The sequence below is a fragment of the Rhinolophus sinicus genome, chromosome 3 (assembly GCF_057876585.1).
Source record: "Rhinolophus sinicus isolate RSI-liver-muscle chromosome 3, RSI-T2T, whole genome shotgun sequence".
NCBI classification, from domain to species: Eukaryota; Metazoa; Chordata; class Mammalia; order Chiroptera; family Rhinolophidae; genus Rhinolophus; species Rhinolophus sinicus.
Window position 1 is genome coordinate 83883619 of NC_142503.1, and position 21181 is coordinate 83904799.

The following is a 21181-nucleotide window of genomic DNA, read 5'->3' on the forward strand; positions in this document are numbered from 1 at the left end:
AGAGGTCACCATCTTTTAATTAAGTGCAGATGTAGCCAGGGCTGGGACGAGTCATTGATCTTAGGTAGTAGTTCTCAAATGTGGTTCCTGGACCAGCAGAATCAACATCACCTGGGAACTTGTTAGAAATGTACATTTTCAGGCCTCAACCCAGACCTATTGGATCAGAAATTCTTGGAGTTGGACCCACCAATCTGTTTTAATAAGCCTTCTGGGTGATTCTCAGGCACACTGAACTTTGAGAACCATTGGCCTACGGTTACTTGGAAGTTTAATTCTCACAAACGTTGAGAGGTATGAGAACGAAGCCAAGACAACTGACTCCTGACGTAGTCTTTAATGCTCCCCGTGCATGTTGTTATTATGTCTACTTCGGTCTAAAATGAGAATCAGGACTGTCATCTGTGTTCCGTACATGCTCAATGATAATTGCCAAACAAATCCACCGTAGAAATCAAGCAATCTTTGCAAAATCAAGAGTAAAGCATCAGCACTCCAGGTGTGCCAAAAATTTGGAACTCCGATTTGGATAGTTTCCTGTACAGAGCTGCATAAAGGATCCAGTTCCCAAATTGTTCCATAGTTCCTTTCCAGAAGCCGGTGCAAGACACAGTTGGCTTCAGCCCAGGCTCAACTTCCTAGTGCTAGAAATGTTTCCTTTTTCTTCCCAGATACTTTCTTTTTGTTTGGGCCTCATGAGGTCATAGTTTTGTCCTCATGGAGTTGATAAGTTTTCATCTACAACAGAGAGTAAATCATATGCTTATTGAATGAACAACATTCCAGTTCTTTTTTAAATTATTCTCTCTCCCTCTCCTCTCTCCTCTTTCCCTCCCTCCCTCCCTCCCGCTTGCTCTCTCCCTCCCTTTCCATTAACCTCCATATTTCATTCACATTCCTGGTGAGATCAGTATGGCAGATGAAATAAGATAAGGGATGTTCAATAGAGATTGTCATGGTAGCCCCCTGGAGAGGGGTCAGAGAGGATCAGGGCTGTCCTGAGATCGTGGTTTGGCTCCAAGGATGTTTCCACTGCCATCTCAAACCGCACAGAATCTTTGAGTTAAAAGGTCATCTGTTCCTCCTTCCCATGCATGATTCTCATCTTTCTCCCTCAGAGGATCCCTCTACGCCTCTATATGACTGATTTCTTGCTAGGATGGTTGTGATCTCATAAAGCCACCCCTCCATGTCAGCCCATTCCATGTGTCATTACTAGTAAGTCTTTTCTGAAATCAGCAGCCTTGAAATTTTCTCTTAAGGTCTATCCTTGAAGTCAAATTCTCCTTTTACCCGATGGCTCTTTAGATTCTTAGGGTGAGAAAAGAGCCCTTTTGTCTTCTCCAAGTTAGATATTTCCTTAGCTGTGCTACATGAGATGGTTTTCTGACCATCTTGAGTTCCTTACTCTGTCTTGGTACAGCCCACTGCACCTGTGGCTTTCTTAAGAAGTGGCATCCATAACTGAACACAATATATATTTTTTGTGTTTATGTGTATGTCTATATGTTTTTTATGTTGTGCATTCCTTTTATCTCTCTTGTGCAGCTGCTGTGAGCATAGATTCTTTTTCTGCCTTTCAGAAAAAATTTTAAATGTTAAACACATTTAAAATCACATACACACACACACACACACACACACACACACACACACACAAATTAAAAAGTACCTCTACCTCTAGTCTTAAAAACTAAGGTCTTTTCTTATTTATTTAATTTTTATAAAGATGCTTATTAAAATATAGTGAACCTACAATATTATATTACTTTCAGGTATACAGTATAGTTATTCAACATTTATATACCTAAAGAAGTGATCACCATGATAAGTCCAGCAACCGTCTGACACTGTACCACACTAGCACAATATTATTGACTATATTCCCAATGCTGTACATTACATCCCCATGACTTGCTTGTTTTATTCCTGGAAATTTGAACTTCTTATTCCCCTTCACCTTCCCCTCCTTTAATTATAGTTGACATTCAATATTATTTTATATTAATTTCAGGGGTCCCACACAGTGGTTAGACATTTATATAATTTAAGAAGTTATCCCCCTGCCTAGTGCCCACCTCGCACTATACATAGTTATTACCATATAATTGACTATATTCCCTGTGCTTTTTTTATATCCCATGACTATTTTGTAACTGCCAATTTGTACTTCTTAATGCCTTCACCTTTTTCACCCTGCTCCCTAAGCCCTTCCTATCTATCAACCCAATAAATCTAGTACCCATCTGACATCATACATAGTTATTACAATATTATTCACTATATTCCTTATACTATACCTTACATTCCCAAGACTACTTTGTAACATCCAATTTTTCTTAATTCCTTCCCTTTTTTCACCCATTCTCAATGCCTTTCCCCTCTGGAAACCATCAAAATGTTCTCTGTATCTATATGAGATTGTTTTTGTTTCGTTGGTTTGTTTTATTCTTTAGATTCCACATATAAGTGAAATTGCACCGCGTCTGTCTTTAGCTGTCTGACATACTTCACTCAGCACAATACCCTCCAGGCCCATCCATGCTGCCACAGATGGCAAGAACCCATTGTCATCTATGGCTGAGCAATATTCCATTGTATATGAGTACCACCTCCTCTTTACCCATTTTTCCATCGACAGACACCCAGGCTGCCTCCACATCTTGGCCTTTGTAAACAATGCTTCAATGAACATATGGAGGCACACCTTCCCTCAAAGAAGTGTTTTGGGTTTCTTTGAATAAATACCCAGAAGTGGGACTACTGGGTTCTTCTTTGTCACTTTTTCTAGGTTTCTTTTAAAGTCTATTTTGTCTGATATGAGTATTGCTGCCACAGCTTTTGTTTGTTTGTTTGTTTGTTTGTTTCCATTTTCATGAAATATCCTTTTCCCATCCCTTTACTTGCAGTTTGAGCTGAAGTGAGTTTCTTGTATGCAGCAGGGGCTTGTTTTCTTATCCATTCAGCCACCCTGTGTTTTGATTGGAGCATTTAATCCATTTACACTTAAAGTAATTGTTGATAGATATGTAGTTATTGCCATTTTATTATTCATATTTTTTATCTTGTTGTTGTCTTAAAGCAGCCCCTCTAACATTCCTTATAATACTGGTTTGGTGGTGATGACCTTCTTTAGCTTTTTCTTATATGAGAAGCTCTTTATCTGTCCTTTGATTCTAAATGGTTCATCTTGTTTGGGACTCTCAGTGCTTCCTGGGCTTGTATGCCTACTTCCTTCACCAGGTTAGGGAGCTTGCCATCATTATTTCTTCAAATAGCTCAATATTTCTTCAAATAGTTTCTTCAATTATTTCTTCAAATAGTTTCAGTTCCTTGCTCTTTCTCTTCTTCTTCAGGTACCCGTATGATATGAATATTGGTACACTTGATGTTGTCCCATAGGCCCCTTAAACTCTCCTCATTTTTTGGGATTCTTTTTTCTTTTTGCTGTTCTGATGGGTGTTTTCTGCTACCTTGTCTTCTAAATCGCTGATTTAGTCCTCTGCTTCATTTAATCTACTGTTGATTCCCTCTAATGTAGTCTCCATTTCACTTTGTATTCTTTATTTCTGACTGGTTCTTTTTTATGTTTTCAATCTCCATTTTTATGTTTCCTATCTCTTTGTTGATGTTCTCCCTAAGATCATTGAGCAGTCTTATAACCACTGTTTGGAACTCCATATCTGGTAGATTGTTTGTTTCCATTTTATTTAGTTCTTTTTCTGGAGCTTTGTTCTGTTCTTTCATTTGGGATATGTTTCTTTGTCTCCCTCCCCATGTTTCTATGTATTAGGTAGGTCTGCTATGCTTCCTGGTCTTAGTAGAGTGGCCTTAAGTAGTAGGTGTCCGCTGGGACCCAGTGGTGCAGTCGCCCAGGTCACCAGAGTAGTGTGCTCCAGGTGTGTTCCCTGTGTGGGTTGTGTGTGCCCTCCTGTTGTAGTGGAGCCTTGATAGCTGTTTGTATGTCAATGGGAGGAATTGACCCTCAGGCTGATTGGTTGTGAAGATTGGCTGTGAGTACAGTGGAGGAGCTGTGGTGCAAAGTCTGACCCTACAGAGCAGGGTTTGCTGTACTGGCGCTCTGGTGCCTGCCCAATCATCCCTTCGGGTGTGTAATCCTTGGAGGCAGCCAGGTGATGCTCCAGCCCATTCTGAAGCTCACCACTGGGCCTGTTAGCCCCAGAGCCTCCTTGGAAGGGATCTACTGCAGACCAAGTTCAGCTGCAGTCTGTGCCCTGCCCAGGGCCATCTGGCATGAGCCACAAAGCAATCCAAAGATGGCTGCCACCTTCGCTGTACTTGTAGTTGTCTCGAGAGGCCAAGCTGCAAACCAAGGCCAGTTCCTGCTAGTGCCGGGCTTAGGGCTGCTTAGCCAGACATACGGCACAAGCCAAAGCGAGATGCTACTTGTTTGGGTTTTGTGAACCTTTGAGAGATTTTAGGAAAGTCTGCAGCATGAGCGAAGGCAGGCCATTTATATGGAAAAGCCATTAGAAGCGGCTGGGGTGCAACCGAAAGTTAGGTGGGGCGTGGCCTCAGAGAATCACTAGGGCAGGGTAGATGAAAGGTGATAGCCAGGTTGAAGGAGACTCAGATACAGTGGCATCTTGTGCCTGCACGCAGCAAGGGGGAGGGCTCAACAAAGAAATAGTGGCTTCCACCAGCTCCTCCATCCTGGATAAAACTGCCCCTCCAGCCCTCACCCTAAAGCTAGACAACTCAATTCCTCTCCATATGTCCCTGGCACCTTTCGTGCCACTTCCCCAGCACTGGAGCTCAGAGCCAGTGAGTCCATCAGTGAGTAAGTCTGTTTGCAGTCCCCTTAAGAGGAGCACCTAGGACTGCAGCTGCCTTCCTGCTCACTCAATCAAAATCTTTGCTGATTTTCACAACCAAAAGTTATGGAGACTTCTCTCCCTGGCACTGGAACCCTGGGCTGGGGACCCTGGTGTGGGTTTGGGACCCCTCACTCCTCCAAGGGGACCTTTGCAGCCAAGCTATCCCTCCCGATTTTTAATATTCACACGCAGGTGTGGGTCCAGCCCATTATGTGTCTCCACCCCGCCTACCAGTCTTGAGATGGCTTCTCCTCTGCAGCCTTAGTTGTAGGGCTTTGGTTCAGCTAGACTTCAGGTGATTCTCAATAATGGTCGTTCTATAGTTTAGTTGTAATGATGTGGTTCTGAGAGGAGGTGAGCACCGTGTTTACTTACTCTGCCATCTTGACCAGACATCTGTTCAAAACTAAGGTCTTTTCAAGCTCTAAAGTTCTCGTATAAGTTGGTTCATGCTCATTATTTATAATTTAGAAATAATGAAATGACCCCCGAGTTATTGGCATGAATTCTAAACTACAAGCTAGGGCTAAAAACTACAAAAAAGGCCAACCTTTATAGAGGTTTGTCAGAGCAGTTCTGATCTCTAGAATGAGGTTTCTAGTATAGTGTTTACTTTTTAATAAGATACAAGGAAAGATGATCATAATCAGATTTTCTTTGAAGATGAAGTCTTAAACCAACTGGCTATGGAATATAATGGAATACTAGTTCAAGGGTATCTGTAGGCAAAGTATATTAGGGACTCAAAAGTCTATACACTTTCTTTCATGATGATGATCTTGCTTACCATTTCTATTTAGTCTCTTCCAGAAAGTGGAAAGAACAAGTTGTTTGGAGTTCCAGTTCATGAACACCAAAGTCAATACAATTCAGGGCTGAGGATATCTATGAAATTCTGACCCATATGGTTCAAAGACATGGTTATGTTTCAGAGAAATCTGGGGGTGAATCATGAGGTCTCTGGGCTTGTTGGGAAGTGGTTTGTCTGAGCTGGTGTTGCCCATACTTAGTAGTACATAACCTTCCTCAGTTTTGCCATCTGTAAAATAGGAAGAATATGATTGCAAATCACAATACACTTCCTCTGCTTCCCTCACAGAGTTGTAATAAAGTCAGATAAAAAAATATTGATAGTGATTTGAAAAACATAAAATGTTTGACACTGGTAAAGTGTTACCTTACCATTGCAGTTTCGGTAAGCTGAAATAAGGGAGAAAAGCAAACTTAACATCAGAAGCCCTGGCTGTGTGTCTGTGAGGCAATTACAAAACCTCTCTGCGCCTTGGTTTACTTGTATTCACAAAGGAGATTATAAAGATATTTGTCTCCCAGGGTCTTTGTGAAACATAAATGAGAGAGTATATGTAAAGGTACCCAGTCCTAGACCCTTGTGCAAAGTTTTATTTCAAAGTTTTATTTCACAAAACTATTTCACAAGTTTTGTTTCTGTGGGCATTCAAACAGGAAATACAACACCCCTTTCATAGGAGCTGGTGCAGGCTCAATATTCTATATCGAAACCTCCCATTCGATAGCAAACATTCACTTGTATTTTCTCCAAACATCCCAGAAAATTTGACATTCCAAGAAAATGTGTTTTGTTTGCACTATGGCTTTGGAAATACTGCACCACCCCTGCTTACCACCCCAGCTTGGCCCTCACCCTTCAAGACTCCTTTTTTTTTTGTAGAAAAAAGAGCAATAGGTGCTCAATCCGTGTGCTCCATCTTTCTGGAAATTCTCACTTGCAGGCCTTTGCTCATGCTGTAACCAATACTGGAACACTTCCTCCTGCCCCTATAACACCCTCTTCCTCCAGCTTTCAGCTCAGATCTCACCTCTACTAGGCAGACTTCCCCCATTTCCAAGGTGTCTCAGACTCCTCTCTATTTTTTGTTTTAGCAAGGACTGTGTTATATTGTCATGGCTTGTTTTCTTGTCTGTCTCCCCTCTCCTGTGTGCCCCCTACTGGCACAGAGAGCAGTATAGGTCTTATCCAGTATGTACACGCAGGAATATTCCACAAGTGAAGAAGTGGATGAGATCTACAGAGCTCGTGCTTCCCCCCTTTTTCTTCATGTGTACTTCTTGGCTCGCCTTCAGTTGCCTCTTTCCAGTAGAAATTTCTTGCCTCTATCATTTTTCTGCTTCAGGACTAGACGTTTAGTGACTGCCATGCTTCTGGCCACTGTTGAATCAAAGAGTGAAAGAAACTGAATCCAACATTTGGAATGAGTTGCTTCCTTGCCAGCCAAGCTACTGAGCCAACTGGGGACAACATTTCATATATTCCACTTTTTTCCACCCAAGGATTCTAGTACTGAGTTTGTGATTTATTTTTTTTTTTAAGCTCTTGTTATATTTAAAGAAAGTCAGTCTAGTATCTATGTTCAGGCTTTCAAACTGAAAATTTATCCCAGTGGAAACTGAGTTTGTGTGTGTGTGTGTGTGTGTGTGTGTGTGTGTGTGTGTGTGTGTGTAGTTGTATAGGGAGCTGCTGTGTCCCCAAGTATTGGTGATTTAAAGAGTAAAGAAAGAAGTAATGCAAATCGATCGAGGTTACCTCATCACCGAATGTACTCTGCTCATTTATTTTGACAAGCCTCAACTTACTTTTAATTACGGGGCCTCGTACTTTACTGGTAAATGTAGCAATAGTGACTTTGGCAGAAAAGGAGAAAACTGTGTAACACGAGCCTTCAGAATGAGTCCACGTTGACTCCTTATAAAATGGAGTGAGGCAATTGATTTTAAGAAGAATTTCTGTAGAGCAATTTATGTGATATGTGACTGTAGTCACAAATCAGTAAGCCTTTTATGAGCCAAGCACACCAGAATGTACACGTTAAAAGAGTGTAATTTCTCAAAGAAATTTTGTTGGCCACTCCAAACGTTTTCCAGTGATGCTGCCATTACCCAACAAATTTTTGGAAGTCCTCATTTGGACTTATTTTTAGAATCAGTTTTCAAGTTATGACTACAACAACAATTAAAATATCACCTGAAAATCAGAATACTGAAGGAGGAGGCTATTTTTTAAATTGCTTACCTACTTTTTATTATCCAGTTGGACTCTTTCCCAAATTGAATCCTCCCTTGAAGGAAGCCACTGGCCCATCACTGAGGCCACTCCTGAGAAGGTGACATGGTGTTGATAGACCCATTAGAGCAATGAGCCCCTCCCTCCCACTTTAGCAGGCACTGGAGGGCCTTCTGTTCTTGGCAGTTTATAAAACTCAGTGAGAGTGGGAAAAATCCTACAGACATTGTGTACAGCTGATGGTGATTATTTTGTTCTTTATCTCCTCTAGCCAGGCATCAGTTTGGAGTTGGGTAGAGTTTCTCCCAATACATTGGGAACATCAAAATAAGGGGGGCGGTATGTCACCACAGCTTCTGCATGGCACACAGCTCCCACCACCTAGCCCTGTGTCTGCACGTCCTAATATTTTTATTCTTTCCCTTTCTATAACTTTTCCTACCCAAACTGGAAGAGCTATACCGTTAGAAAATGTTTCCATTACTCTTCTCTGCTCTCCCACGCCCTACCCAATCTCCATCTTCACCCCTACCCCTCCCCATAAAAAATTAAACGCACAACTGCCTAAGTGAATAACAAACTAAACCTTGCCAGCGGCAGTAAAGAAAAATGAAAAGCCCAACTGAGATGAAATGGAATCATTTCAAGGGGTCAACAGCACTGAAAAGGAAGGCAGACCTTGTAAGAGATGAGTTGGGGAAAAGGGGCGGCAATACAAAAGGTCCTCGGGCCCTCAGAGAACCTGGGAGGAGTAACGGCAGTTTGTAGGGTCAGGGCCGATAGGGTGGGAGTGCCGTCCACATTTATAAATGACTGGGTCCTGAAGTCCCAAGGAGTCCAGGACCAACTATAATGCCCAGCAATACAATCTCATGTAAAGGGAGGCTGAACAATATTTTTCAATTAGGCGTAAACCCATCCTCGTTGCCCTTGAGTAAGACTGGTCCTCTTGTGTCCGAGCTGCTGGTCTGGCCAGAGGGCGACGGCTTTGGTGTTTTTCTGGGCTTACACTTGGCACAGCTTCCAGCCTTCCCCTCTAGTCACAACAGTGAAATGGCACCATGTAAACCCACAACGCCAATCACAACAAGGCAAGACCCCTTCCTTCCTCCAGTTGTAAAGGGAGGGAAACATAACCTCTACCTCATAACATTTATGATGTTTGTGGAGGTTTTCTTTCTCTAGTACCGAGAGATACAATGGAGGCTCCGTAAAAGCACGGATTGTAACATGCTAGTAGTTTATTTGTAAGACATTTTATTTTGTTGCTGTTGTGGTATGAGAATTTAAAACAATCTTAGAATACAAACTCCATCTTAGAATCCAAATGAAGTAAACATGATTTGGCAGGAGGTACCAATAAAAAAATAGTGAGGAGAGGGTGGTACTTATTGTTTAATACTGAATTCCTTTGAAGAGCCCGACACTCAAATGCCCCAAAGGCCAGGCAGGGCATGTCAGTGAGGAGAGCAGATGGGAGGGGAGGGGGTGAACTGGGGAGCAGGCCTCCTGGACAGGTAGGGGCAGCTGCGGCTCAGCTGAAGCCAACTGTTGTTACTGGGAATGCAGACCTGTGCTGCCACAGCTTGAGACATTTTTAAAGTGAAGCCAAAAACCCAGAATTTTATGTGAAATCACCCAAGGTCTACATGTTGGCAACTGATTCGATTATTTTGAAAACACTGCTAGAGCCAAACATATCACATCTGTAGGCCAGATTCGGCTCATGGGCCTGCAGCATGTGCCCTCTGTTGCTGTACAGAGCCCATATGTCCTTGGTCAGAAAGGGGGCTTGCTGGTTTCCATTGTGGGCTGGTGTGTGGGATGGGATGGTGCCAGGATACCCGGATTAGAAAAGCAGCCACAGCCCAGCTCAGTTTCCTTATCATGTTCCTTATTTGTAGCTTCTGCTCTAACCTGACCTAATCCTGTCCCATCGCTTCCCTAATTCCTCGGACAGGAGTGCCTGAGGGTACCAGGTGCTCAGAGGAAGGGCAGATGAGGAAGGAACAGGCAGTGAACACTGGAACTACTGTGGACTCACCCACAACCGAGAAGAAGCAATTAATGTTGGGAATGTGGCCGGGATTGGTGGTGAACCACGGGGGTTTTTGCACGTTACAAATGAGGATGTAATATTTTCAAAGTGGCACCTGGCAAGAGAGAAGCATTGAAACCAGCTCAAAGGAACTGGGTCCTGGATAGAGGAAGGTATCTTAAAGGAGATGGCTGCACATAAAGGCCCATTGGGAAGGGAAAGAGAGTCCTGCATGCCTTGCGCCCCTTAGTCTGAGGCTGGACAATCCAACCGACTGAGACAAATGTGAGCAGTGGCCCAGGTCTTCCTGTAACGGGCTGGAACTGTTGTAACTCCTGTGTTCTGGACTATAGAATAAAGAATCTTAGTGCCATCCTCCTAGTCCAAATGTAAAGGTTTTCTGCTTTAATGTCATGATTTATGTTATCCGCTGGCTGTGTTCCATGAGAACGGCCACACTTGAGTGTATATTGCTCTTCATATTATCAGAACACCTCAAACAGTGGCTCAGTGATTATTTGTTTATTTTCTTGGTTAAGACGTATTCATTTACATTTTGCATTTAGTTTTGTATTTCTGTATATTTGTAGATCCACTTGGTCCGGTCCCCGCATTGATGCATGTTTTTTTGCTTCATCTCCCCATGTTTCCATGTTTCTGGTGATATTTTCTTTGTACCGCATCCTGACACCTAGCACCATCTTTGTGTTCACCAAAGCCATGGGAATAGTGTATAAATCAACAATTCATTGTGGAGAACAGACTTAGTAAAAAGCAGTTGGATTAGGAGAAAGCCTGTTAGCTGATGAGCTGGAATGCAGAGAGTCTAGATTGTCTCAGAATCTACCAGAATGGAAGAGAACATCATGTTGAGTAACTTGCATATATGAGTGTGTTTTTCTCTGAAAACCTTTTGAGGATTAGAGGAAAAGAGATATATTTGTTGTATGAGGCAATTTGCTTAAGAACCTATTTTTGGATTTCCATAAGTAATAACATTTCTGTAGGTGTGTATATATATATATATATATATATATATATATATATATATATATATATATACACACACACACACACACACACACACACATACATATATATGGGTATATGTATACATATATTTTTAACAAATATAAATTTATTTTCATTTTTATGTTACTGTGATTTCAGAAGAACTTTTAATATTTATTGTAAATGGAAAATCTCATTTGAATATGGTAGTAGCATTCCTAACCTTTTCTTGGACCAATTCTATATCTGCTATAATTAAAAATGTATAAAAATGGTACATGCATGTGGGAACGGGAAGGAGAGGAAACATTGAAAATTTTATCAAGTGATGGGTTTGAGGTATGAGTTGGCAAGTGAGTATTTCCCCCTTTATTATAATTCTATTTGTGTAGCTAAAACAAACAAACAAGACAACAACAACAAAACACCTCAAAATGAGAAAGCAGTGCCTTCAGAGTAAGAGTTTCCTTTAAAAAATAAGTATTTTTACATTCTTGATCTTATTGTAATTAGTCCATTTTCATTGGCCTAGATTTATTTTCACTTTCCAGGAATGCATTTCTTTCTCTTTGGCAAAGTACCCCTTGATTAGAAAAAGGAAAGAGGAGAAAATAAATTACTTCTCACGCCTTGGTATAATACATAAGGCGGTCTTTATAATAAGAAAGACAAGTTACAGGAAATGGTACTGTTTTCGATATCTGAGAGTTGGGCCTGCGGAAGATAACTTCACTCTAAGGCACTGCCAGGAGGTCTATATTTCTGTACTTGACATCTGTAGGTGCCACTGCCACCACCGATGGTGGTGATGATAAGTGATGAGAAAATGAACTATGAGGTGATGTATCTTCCTTGACAGATTTAAAGAATTGCCACAGGCAGCCCCGAGGCAAGTGCTGACTGAGGACATTCAGTGCTGACGCCAGGTCCCTCTGGTATAGTCAGGCAAAGCTATTGGAAGCAGGGGCAGTGCAATAACTCTGGGGTTTAAATCTGTACTTAGGTACTTGTTTTAACTTTTTCTTTTTTGAAGGATGAACCGGGGGTTGTACTATAAATGCTGAAGTATCCATTACTGTTGGTTAGTTGGTCTTTTGCTTGTGTAATTACTGCAGAGATTCAGCATTCATTGCTCTGTGGATAGCATCCAGGGAAATGCCCGTATAAACGTTGGAATATGGCTCTCCTGAGATTTCAGGGCTACTCATCCTCAAAGCCCTACCCCAAGTGTAGTATGTGCAACGTGTGGGTCAATGCTAATACTGATCACACAGAAAGAATTTGACCTGACGTAGCGTTCCGGAAAAGACAAACAGGCATAAGTGAAGTAAAGCAAAGGACTATGGATACTTGCTGGGAAGCCATCCTGGGGGCCTGGAGGAACTACGCTTAAATTAAGGTTTCTGGAAAGTCAGGCTGGGGACACTTGAAGAGAGAAAATGTGCTCAAAAGCAACATTAGCCCCACATACCTTTTCCATTTTGTTTATTTAAATATAGATACGATTTTTGTTTGTCAAAGTAGCTAATCTTTTTGCCTGTCTTTTCTGCTTCTGTCTTGTCCAGGAATTTATAAGTATTTGACCTTACTCAAAATGTGCAAAGAAGAATAATGGAAGCCCCTGAATACCTTGATCTGGATGAAATTGACTTCAGTGATGACATATCCGTAAGTATTACTACTTGTGAATAATGTTTTCTGGAGACTCTGCCTTTACCTACACGGGCTGCTTTCTCTGGTACAGTCTGTATATCCTAAAGCCTTCCAACCACATTTAGAAATTGACAGCAGAATCCTGTGTGGCAGACAATGTGTGGTTTGCGGGTATCCTGGACCTAGAAATGAATCCTACTTAATTGTATGAACGTGGGTGGGAATGGCATTTAACCTCACTGAGCCTTCCATTCCTGACATCTTTCATTATTGCCACAGTTATTCGCTGAGTAAATTTATAAAGTGCCTGCATATAGTAGGCACTTTCAGAGAGTTACTTGTGCACACAATTAACCCTATCAATGTTAATTCCCTGTATATGACTGCCTATGGCACAGCCAGCATTCTGTAGAGTTCACAAGCATATGTAATGAAGGATGGTCAAGTTATTAACTGATGAACAGTAACAGGAATCCTTCCAGTCGCTATAGGTTTCAAAGCATAGGTTGGATGCTTGTGGGAAATATTGAGGAAGAGTCATGCATCGATATGTACTGAGCCAGCTGAACGGTGAGGCCCTGCCTAACTCTGTAACGATGTGGGCTCTTGAGCTTCTTGGATCTCATGGCTACTTGGAATGGGTCATCTACATGTACCCTGCTTAGAGCTGACTGACTTATCCTGGGCTACACAGTCCATTCTGCCAGAGGCCTACCAGTAAACACGTTGGTCTCTTGTGCCCGCCCAGCCAAAGTGGGCTCTCAAAGTATGTCATGAGAAGGTTGCTGTTTCTGAACTAGTCATGTGACTTTTCTTCCCAGAACCTCCAAGGTCACAATTTCCGACCTTACTTTTTTTGTATTACTCTCTCATAGCTTTGGGTCACCACTAGAAACTGTCTCAAAAAGATAAGCTTGCTTTAACATGCCTCTGGCAAGAGCAGGATTCCTCTCCTTTGCTTCTTAGTTTGAAATACAATTTGCATATTGTGTGCAAGAATTGGATTACTGGGATGAGTTTGATGAATGATCTGGTTTATACAATCTTGGATGAGTCTTCGTACCAGGGAAATGGGAATTCAATTTTTCCCTACTTCAGCTTCCAGACAATTTTATTAATCTTTGTCAAGACCAATGTGAAGTGAGTTTCTTCCTTTCCATTGTATCTTCCTGTCTGTCTCGTTCTCTCTTTAAATTACTGTGCTTGAATTAAAAGTGTTCAGAGCGTGCTTCTTTTATAACCACGCCCCCTGAGATATTTTGAGCTGAGTGGGGGGAAAGCAAAGAAAGTAAATGATAATGTGGGGAGGTGTGGGTAGGATGGAAGATGTTTTAGAAAGGGAAACTTGTGTGATGATTAGGAGTTTGGGGTACCTCTCTGAGCTTTGGTAACGAACTTGCATTTTAAGAGCGTGGGTTTGAAGGCACCAGTCTGGGCTGCAGACTTTTCTGTCCTCTGCTAGCTGGGGCACATTAACTTCACCTCTGAGCTACCCACCTAAATTCTAAGGTGTTTTTTGTTGTTGTTTTGTTTTTTGAAGATATATGTGAAGCACTTAGCTTGGCACGCAGTAAGTTGCTCTCAGAAATAAATGGTAGTTTTTGTTATTATTTCAATGAATAATACAATAATATTTATAGGACCGATGGTGAAGAAAAAACTCAAGGGAAAACACCAGGCATCATGTCAAGACTTTAAAAAAAAAAACACAAAAAAAACCAGTACAATAGAGCAGTTGTATTTACAGAGGAATCATCTGGCAGCAGCCCATAATTTTGATGAATTAGGAATTTCCACACTTAAAAGATAAAATGTTAAGCAATAACTGAAGCTATTTAGCAAGTTGGGATATAGGATTCCACAATAGTTGAGCTTCTATAACTTCACCACTCTGAAACGTAAATAAAGATATCCATCTGTAATTGTGTCACTGCACTCCAACCTTCCCCCGTCCCCTTTAATTACATTTCTATTGTTTGGATCTTTCACCTGCATTTAAGCTTATTCATGAGAAGGAAAAGAAATGGATGTGCCTAGAATTGTTGAAAGCTTCATAATGGCCAATATTTCTTGAATACTTCCTATGGGATAGACATTATCTTGTTTGATCTTCACAACAGCCCTATGAAGAAGGTACTTATTATTCTCTTCATTTGACCGATGAGGAAACTGCAGCATGGAGATGTTATATACCTTGTTCAGTCACCCAGCTAGTTAGGCGTCCTTTGTCTGCAGAATATCCAGTTTTCGTCACAACATTTGACTGCCTCTCCAAGATGAAGTCTGTTGAAGTGGTCCTCGTCAGGGTCAATTTTACCCACCCTCTGGGGGGACATTTGGCAATACCTGGGGACAGTTTTGTTTGTCATAACTGGGGATGTGCCAGTGGCATCTAGTGGGCAGAGAGAGAGCAAGGATGCTTCTAGACAACCTAAAATGCACAGGAAAATCTCCTACAACAAAGAATTATCTGGCCTAAAATGTTGATAGGTACTGAGGATGAACAATCCTGGCCTGTAAATATCCACATGAAACTGAAGAAGCTCGACCTTGACCGGCAACCTCTATAACGGGGTAGATTATTTCATCGTCCAGCCTGATCCAGGTTCAATACCTTAAATCAATCGTGTTGTTCTCATATAATGACTTCACGGGGAAAGCGGCAGAGATGACCTCTTAAATACTGAAAGGATTGTTCTCAGCCTATTTAGGTAAACTAGGGGCAATAAGTGTTACAACTGCTTTACGCGCTAAATGAAGACGCTTCAGATGCCAACATTGAAAAAGGATGATGTGTCCAACTTGCTAATTCACTGGCAAAGAAAGAAATGTAGTCTCCCATAAACATGCCTTTATTTTTAGGATTCCATATACCTCTGTCGCTGACAGCCCTTCATCCTCTTTACCATTAAGTGGCAGAAGGGGCGAGGGTAATGAACAATACATTTGAAAAAGATGTTTACCAAAAGATGCCCACGTTTAAAACCGCTCTTCTTCCTCTCCAGACATTGCCTTATTACGTAGTCTAGGCTTTCTGTTTCATGATTTTCCCCTCTGGTCATGAGCCTGGTTCTTGTTTTAATTAAAACACAAGCTGTATGTTAGTACAAAAAAAAAGAAAAAAACAACTGGAACTTTTTTGCCTTTACCTAATGAGACAAAACACAGAAGGCACTCAAATTAATGTGAAGCTTCCCAGACTCAAAAATAATGCTCATCCTTTGCAAAATGCAGGGTTTAAACTATACATTCTTATGACCCTGCCATCTAAAAGGGCTGAACATTGTGCAATAATTGCAGATCTGTGAGGGAGAGATGACGACACACATAAACACAGAAAGTCCAAGTAGAGCTTTTCTGTCACTGCAAAGGGGTTTACAGATTTCTTTATTCATACGGAAGCCAGATCCTTCCATCTTGAAAAAGAAAAATGCTCAGGAATACTATTTTACCCATAGAGTTCTTAGTAGCCGTGGTGCATTTATTTTATTAAGGGAGACAATCTGCTGTTCTTAAAAATAGTATTATCCACAGGACTGAATACAGCAGAGGCTGCAGCATGGATCTGTGGAAGAGCTTTACTCAGAAACTTCAAATATTGCTGCTGCCACACACTGCACTGAACTGTTTAAGGCAAATGTCTTATTTAAACCTCACATCAACTCTGCAAAGCAGGCCCTATTTTAATCCCTTGTTTGGCAGATGAAGAAAATGAGGCTTAAAGAGGTCGTATGACTTTCACGAGGTCCCACATAAGTGGCCGGGTCAGGATTTAATGCAGAACTGTTTGACCATATGCCTCTTCCTCTTCTGAGCAGCTTGCTTGAGTAGAAGAATCTCTGAACCAGTCATCTCACGCATCACTGTCCCCAAGTAGGTACTGAAGCAATTACCAAAAGCTTTTGGGAGCTAATGGAGTGGGTATACATTACAAATAAATAAAATGAGACAAGCAAAGCTACCTGAGGCAAGTCTCTTAATTCTATTGCACCTCAACTTCCCCATCTGTAAAATAATAGTCTTCTCTACCTATTGCCCTGGATTTTATGGAGAAAATTTGAAATTACATATATATATATATATGCATACATATATATAATATCTCCACATATTTATAAGTATATACACATACACATACACATGTATACAAATACTTACATGTACATATGTACATATACATGTAAATACACACACATACTAATGTACACACAAATACAAGAAAGGAAAATACTCTATTTCCCTGCACCGTAATTTTTGTTGTCTTTCTGTATCATTGTGACTGCAACTGAGGTGAAAGCTGACATTGTTGGTAATTACATAACCTATATTTTGTGCAAGTCAAGTGAGATCAAGTTAAATAAGTGTCCTTCCACTTTCTATCCCCTTTGACCCAATCCCTTGCAACCTAGAGTAATAACACACAATTAAGTGAATTCATGTCCCTAATGTGTTTAACCGCTGTCTGGTAGGGAAAACTGAATTTATATCGCAGACAAATCTCACTTGCAATAAGTTTGCACATTTTTCCATCCTATAGATCAAACATGACTAGCACTACGATACCTGCCCACCTCTGTTTTGTGAGCACCACCTTTTCCTCAATTCAATCCACTGTTACTTCCCAGATTGCATTACATTTTGACAAAGAGCCATTTCACAGCAGTGGGAGACGTTGAGAAAGGAAGAACATGAATTGCTTATCAAATGGACTCAGGCAAAGAGTTGGGCAGGTAAAGAGTATAGCTTTTGCCCTGATTTTAGCTGTGATATGATAGAGTATAAAGATATTGAAGGTACAAAGAACCTGGCTTGTCCCTCCTTCCTAGCAAGGAATCTGTTATTTCTGAGTAAGATCCTGTTATACTTTCTTCTGTGCTTTCCAAAACGTGACCAAGACTTTCACGTGGTATCTGGCTGTCTCAGTCCCTTCTTCCCTGTCCCTTGTCTATTAGCACTGCCCTGCCTACAGCCATCCTGCTCTTATCTAATTAAAACTTCTCTTCGTGCTTCTCAGTGTGATCTAGTTTCACCAACTGTTCAGATGTTCATTTTGCAATGCCCTGTATTCAAGTCTAAATTGCCTCTCATTTCTCTCTTCTCCAGCTCCCCATTATAAAAAACTTCACGTCTTGTCCTAGGCTCGTATGTCATTGTCATAGGTCTTACCTTGTTTTCTTAATCCGTCAGAAAAGGAATTCGGAATAATCTAATCCAGACAAGGTGACTTACAGGATCCTGTGCCAAAGCTAGTGTTAAAGCCCAGTACTGTAACCCAGGTCCCAGAACTCCAAATCTTGGACCCGACATTCCTTCCTGAGAAGGTAGAGAGCAACTTTATGGATAGAATGATTTCCAAGAAGTATAAGTAACTGCCAGATTTTTCTTTTTATTTGCTCTCCTCTTTCTCTGCGGATAGCCCTAAAGGTTCTTATCTTGCCTGATAGTAGTAATAGCATGTATTAGATTGACTATGCAGATTATTTACACAAACAATTATCTCTTATGCATAATTAATTATATTTTATGCCAATCTACTCAAGAAATATTTATTAAAAATTTACAGTATATCAAGCATGGTTCTAGGCTTGGGGTGAATGACACAGACTTGGTCTGTGTTTTCACAGAGCTTACAATACTCTATAATAACAGTGAGTAGATTATGAAATGTCAGTTATGAAATTTCTGCATATACGGCACATTGAATTACAGTATTGAACCCCATTCTTGACACGCAGCCTTTATATTTCCGTGGTAAATGATTACCAGTTCACAATGAAAATTAGACCATCACTGAAATTGAGCAAAGATTATGTCCAGTCATCTGCCCTGCTCCAAGATACATTTATTTTGTAATTTGTAGTTTTTGCCTCAGTAGTTACTATTACTTTAGCTTTATTTTTAAATACTCATTTTTTATACTTTTTAATGTAAATAATAATAGCTAACACTTAATGAACACTTACTATGCATCAGATACTAGTCCCCATATAAGAGACTGGAAATAAATTTTTCAGAGATACAGGAGGAATACTAAGGGAGGTAAACAGTGGGGAGGGATTTACAGGGTTTTAGGAAGGAAGTGGTCAATAGTGGGGAATAGGTCATTATAAAGAGAAAGGTTGAAAAGTGCTCACTGGATTTTCCAGTTAAGACTCATAGGTAGCCGTAATAAGCGCAGCACCTGTGAGGTGATGGGGCAGAAGCCATGTGGTGGTGGAGTAAAGGCAGAGAGGTCAGGAAGTAGAGATGAGAACCACGGCGATTCTTTCAGGAAAGATAGCTGTGAACACAAGAGCAGGGAAGTCCATGGTCAACTGGGGAGGCAGTATGTCTTGAGGTGGTGGGGGTGCTTGTTTATTTTTACAGGACCCGAGAAGAGAGCCGATGTTCAGAGAGTGGCTGAAAGGGGAGAAGAGGGCATGATGGCAGAGCCAGAGACCTGAGGCGATGGGACAGGAGACCCGAGCACAAACAGAAGGCTAGCAATAAGGAGGTGGACTCTTGGTACCACATCCTCAGAGAAAGGACAATGGAACATATGGAGGGTGTGGAGTCAGGACACCCCTTCCTGAATTGGAAGGGCAGGCCAGTGGAGAAAAATGTCAAACTTTTAGAAAAATATTATGTTTCTGACAAATCTCATTTCAGCTGTCTTTGCTTTCACTACCAGCTCCTTTCATTGAGCCTGTTGAGATGCCTGCTTGAGTTTTGGAAAGCTGTGTGAGAAATCACACAAGTAATTTCAGGATAGTTGTTTGGATGGCTGGCTTAATTGTTTCTTTTGGAAACTTAATAGAACCTTAGTTTCTTAAAAGTCTCTAGCTTGAAAAGGTGCTTGGGATGTTGGTTCTCTCATTTTCTGTGGCTCATTACTGTTTGAGTTACGTCTGCTTATTCACCCAACTGGCTCCGGCTTCCAGGAGTACGGGCCAAGGCTTTTCAGGCCTGAACAATGTCTAGGGTGCTCAGAGATCCCCATAGTCCCATGTAGAATTCACGGACTGTTATTATGAATCCTGTGTACGGTCAACCTATTTTGCATGGCAGCGTGACAAAATTGACTGGTGCAGGCTGAGATGTGTAGGATTGTCTTGCATCCCATCAACTCTAGGTAGTTTGTGAAGCTAAGGTTCAGTGTCAGCTCTTGGCGACGGACTCTCCTGGATGAGGAAAGACCAAAGAGAAGCCAAATAACGTGCTGAGACAGGCTGAGCAATCCTTTCTTTCCAGTCCCAGCTCAGCCCCCTCTTCCTGCCTCATTAAGTCTCACATTTTGAACTACTGAGTTTAAAATCATGAGTGGGATGAAGATGAGAGGTAAACGCTGTGGTGCCCACATGGAAAAAAGGTTAAAGAGATGAGACGGAATCACTTAACACCATTTGCAAATTGACTTCACTTACATTGTCCTGTATGATTATCTATGTTTTATAGATAAGGACACTGAGCCCCAGAGATAGGAAATGATTTGTACAAAAACCACAGAGTTAATAAATACCCGAACTGGGACTTGAATCCAGATCTTCTGGCTCCAAATCCATTGTTCTTTATACAAAAGGCTAAGGCATCAACCAGCACTCATACTATGAATATATTAGAAGTAGTTTTTTTTCTTTTAAATATGCCACGATTACATTGCTAGACTTGTAATTATGGGTTTTTCTAAGATTAGTGCTGTATAAATATTAACTACTATCATGTTGTTACTATTACTATTGTCACTAAAATCATGGGCTACATAGTTACTCAATTTATCCAGTTAAGTAAGTACTAATATCTTTGGTAAATAAAATATTGTCCACACCCTCAAGAAGTAAAGAAAGCAATTATGTAAACATATAAATTAAACATTATGTGATGGAGTCTGTCATAGACATATATCTAAGATAAGGAAATAATATAGAGCAGTGGTTCTTGAACTTCAGAATCACTTGGATAGCTTATAAAAACACAGATTCCTGGTCCCTGCCCTCAGAGTTTCTGGGATGAGGCCCAAATATGTGAATTCCTAACAAGTTCCTAGATGGTAGTGATGCCACAGGTCAGGAAACCACAGTTTGAAAGCTGGAATTACATCTATCTGTGAGGGTCAGAGAAGATAGTGTAGAAGTGATAACCAGGCCAAACATGAAGAATTAAAAGTTGTTTTCCTAATAAAATGGGGGAAATAGTATTCCAGGTAGATAGAGTAGCATGCATACATGTATAAACAGATAAAACAGTAAACAGGGGGTCCACATGAAATTTGGTATTACCACAATCCAAAGAGAGATGGACGATGGTGAGAGATGAGTTTGAACTCATGGTGGGATTCATGTACCATGCTGAGGCATATGGTCCTGCCCGGTAGGCTGTACGGAGCCAGTAGAGGATATGAAACAGAGAAGCACCTTAGTCAAATTTGCATTTTAGAAAGCTAATTAATTGTGGCGCAGGCATGGCAGCATGGAGGAAATTCGCACTAACTACCTAAATATGAAAGAACTCCTTTGCACACCGGTAATATTATGCCCAGAGATTAATTAAATGTGTATGCATCTTGGAATTTCAGCCAGATGGTTAATAAATCACTGTGTACCATGCATATATATAAATCAAAGA

The 21181-nt window shown here is 40.9% G+C and overlaps 1 protein-coding gene across 6 annotated transcripts in view; it reads left to right on the forward strand.

The window, feature by feature from the left end:
* SNCAIP (synuclein alpha interacting protein) overlaps positions 1-21181 on the forward strand; it is a 143005-nt gene that overhangs the window by 66531 nt on the left and 55293 nt on the right. For all 6 annotated transcript variants that reach the window (XM_074328559.2, XM_074328558.2, XM_019728003.3 and 3 more), the window contains exon 2: positions 12493-12595. In XM_074328559.2, the coding sequence (XP_074184660.2) occupies positions 12539-12595 (57 nt within the window). In that variant the 5' untranslated portion in view covers positions 12493-12538. The remainder of the gene's footprint in view (positions 1-12492; positions 12596-21181) is intronic.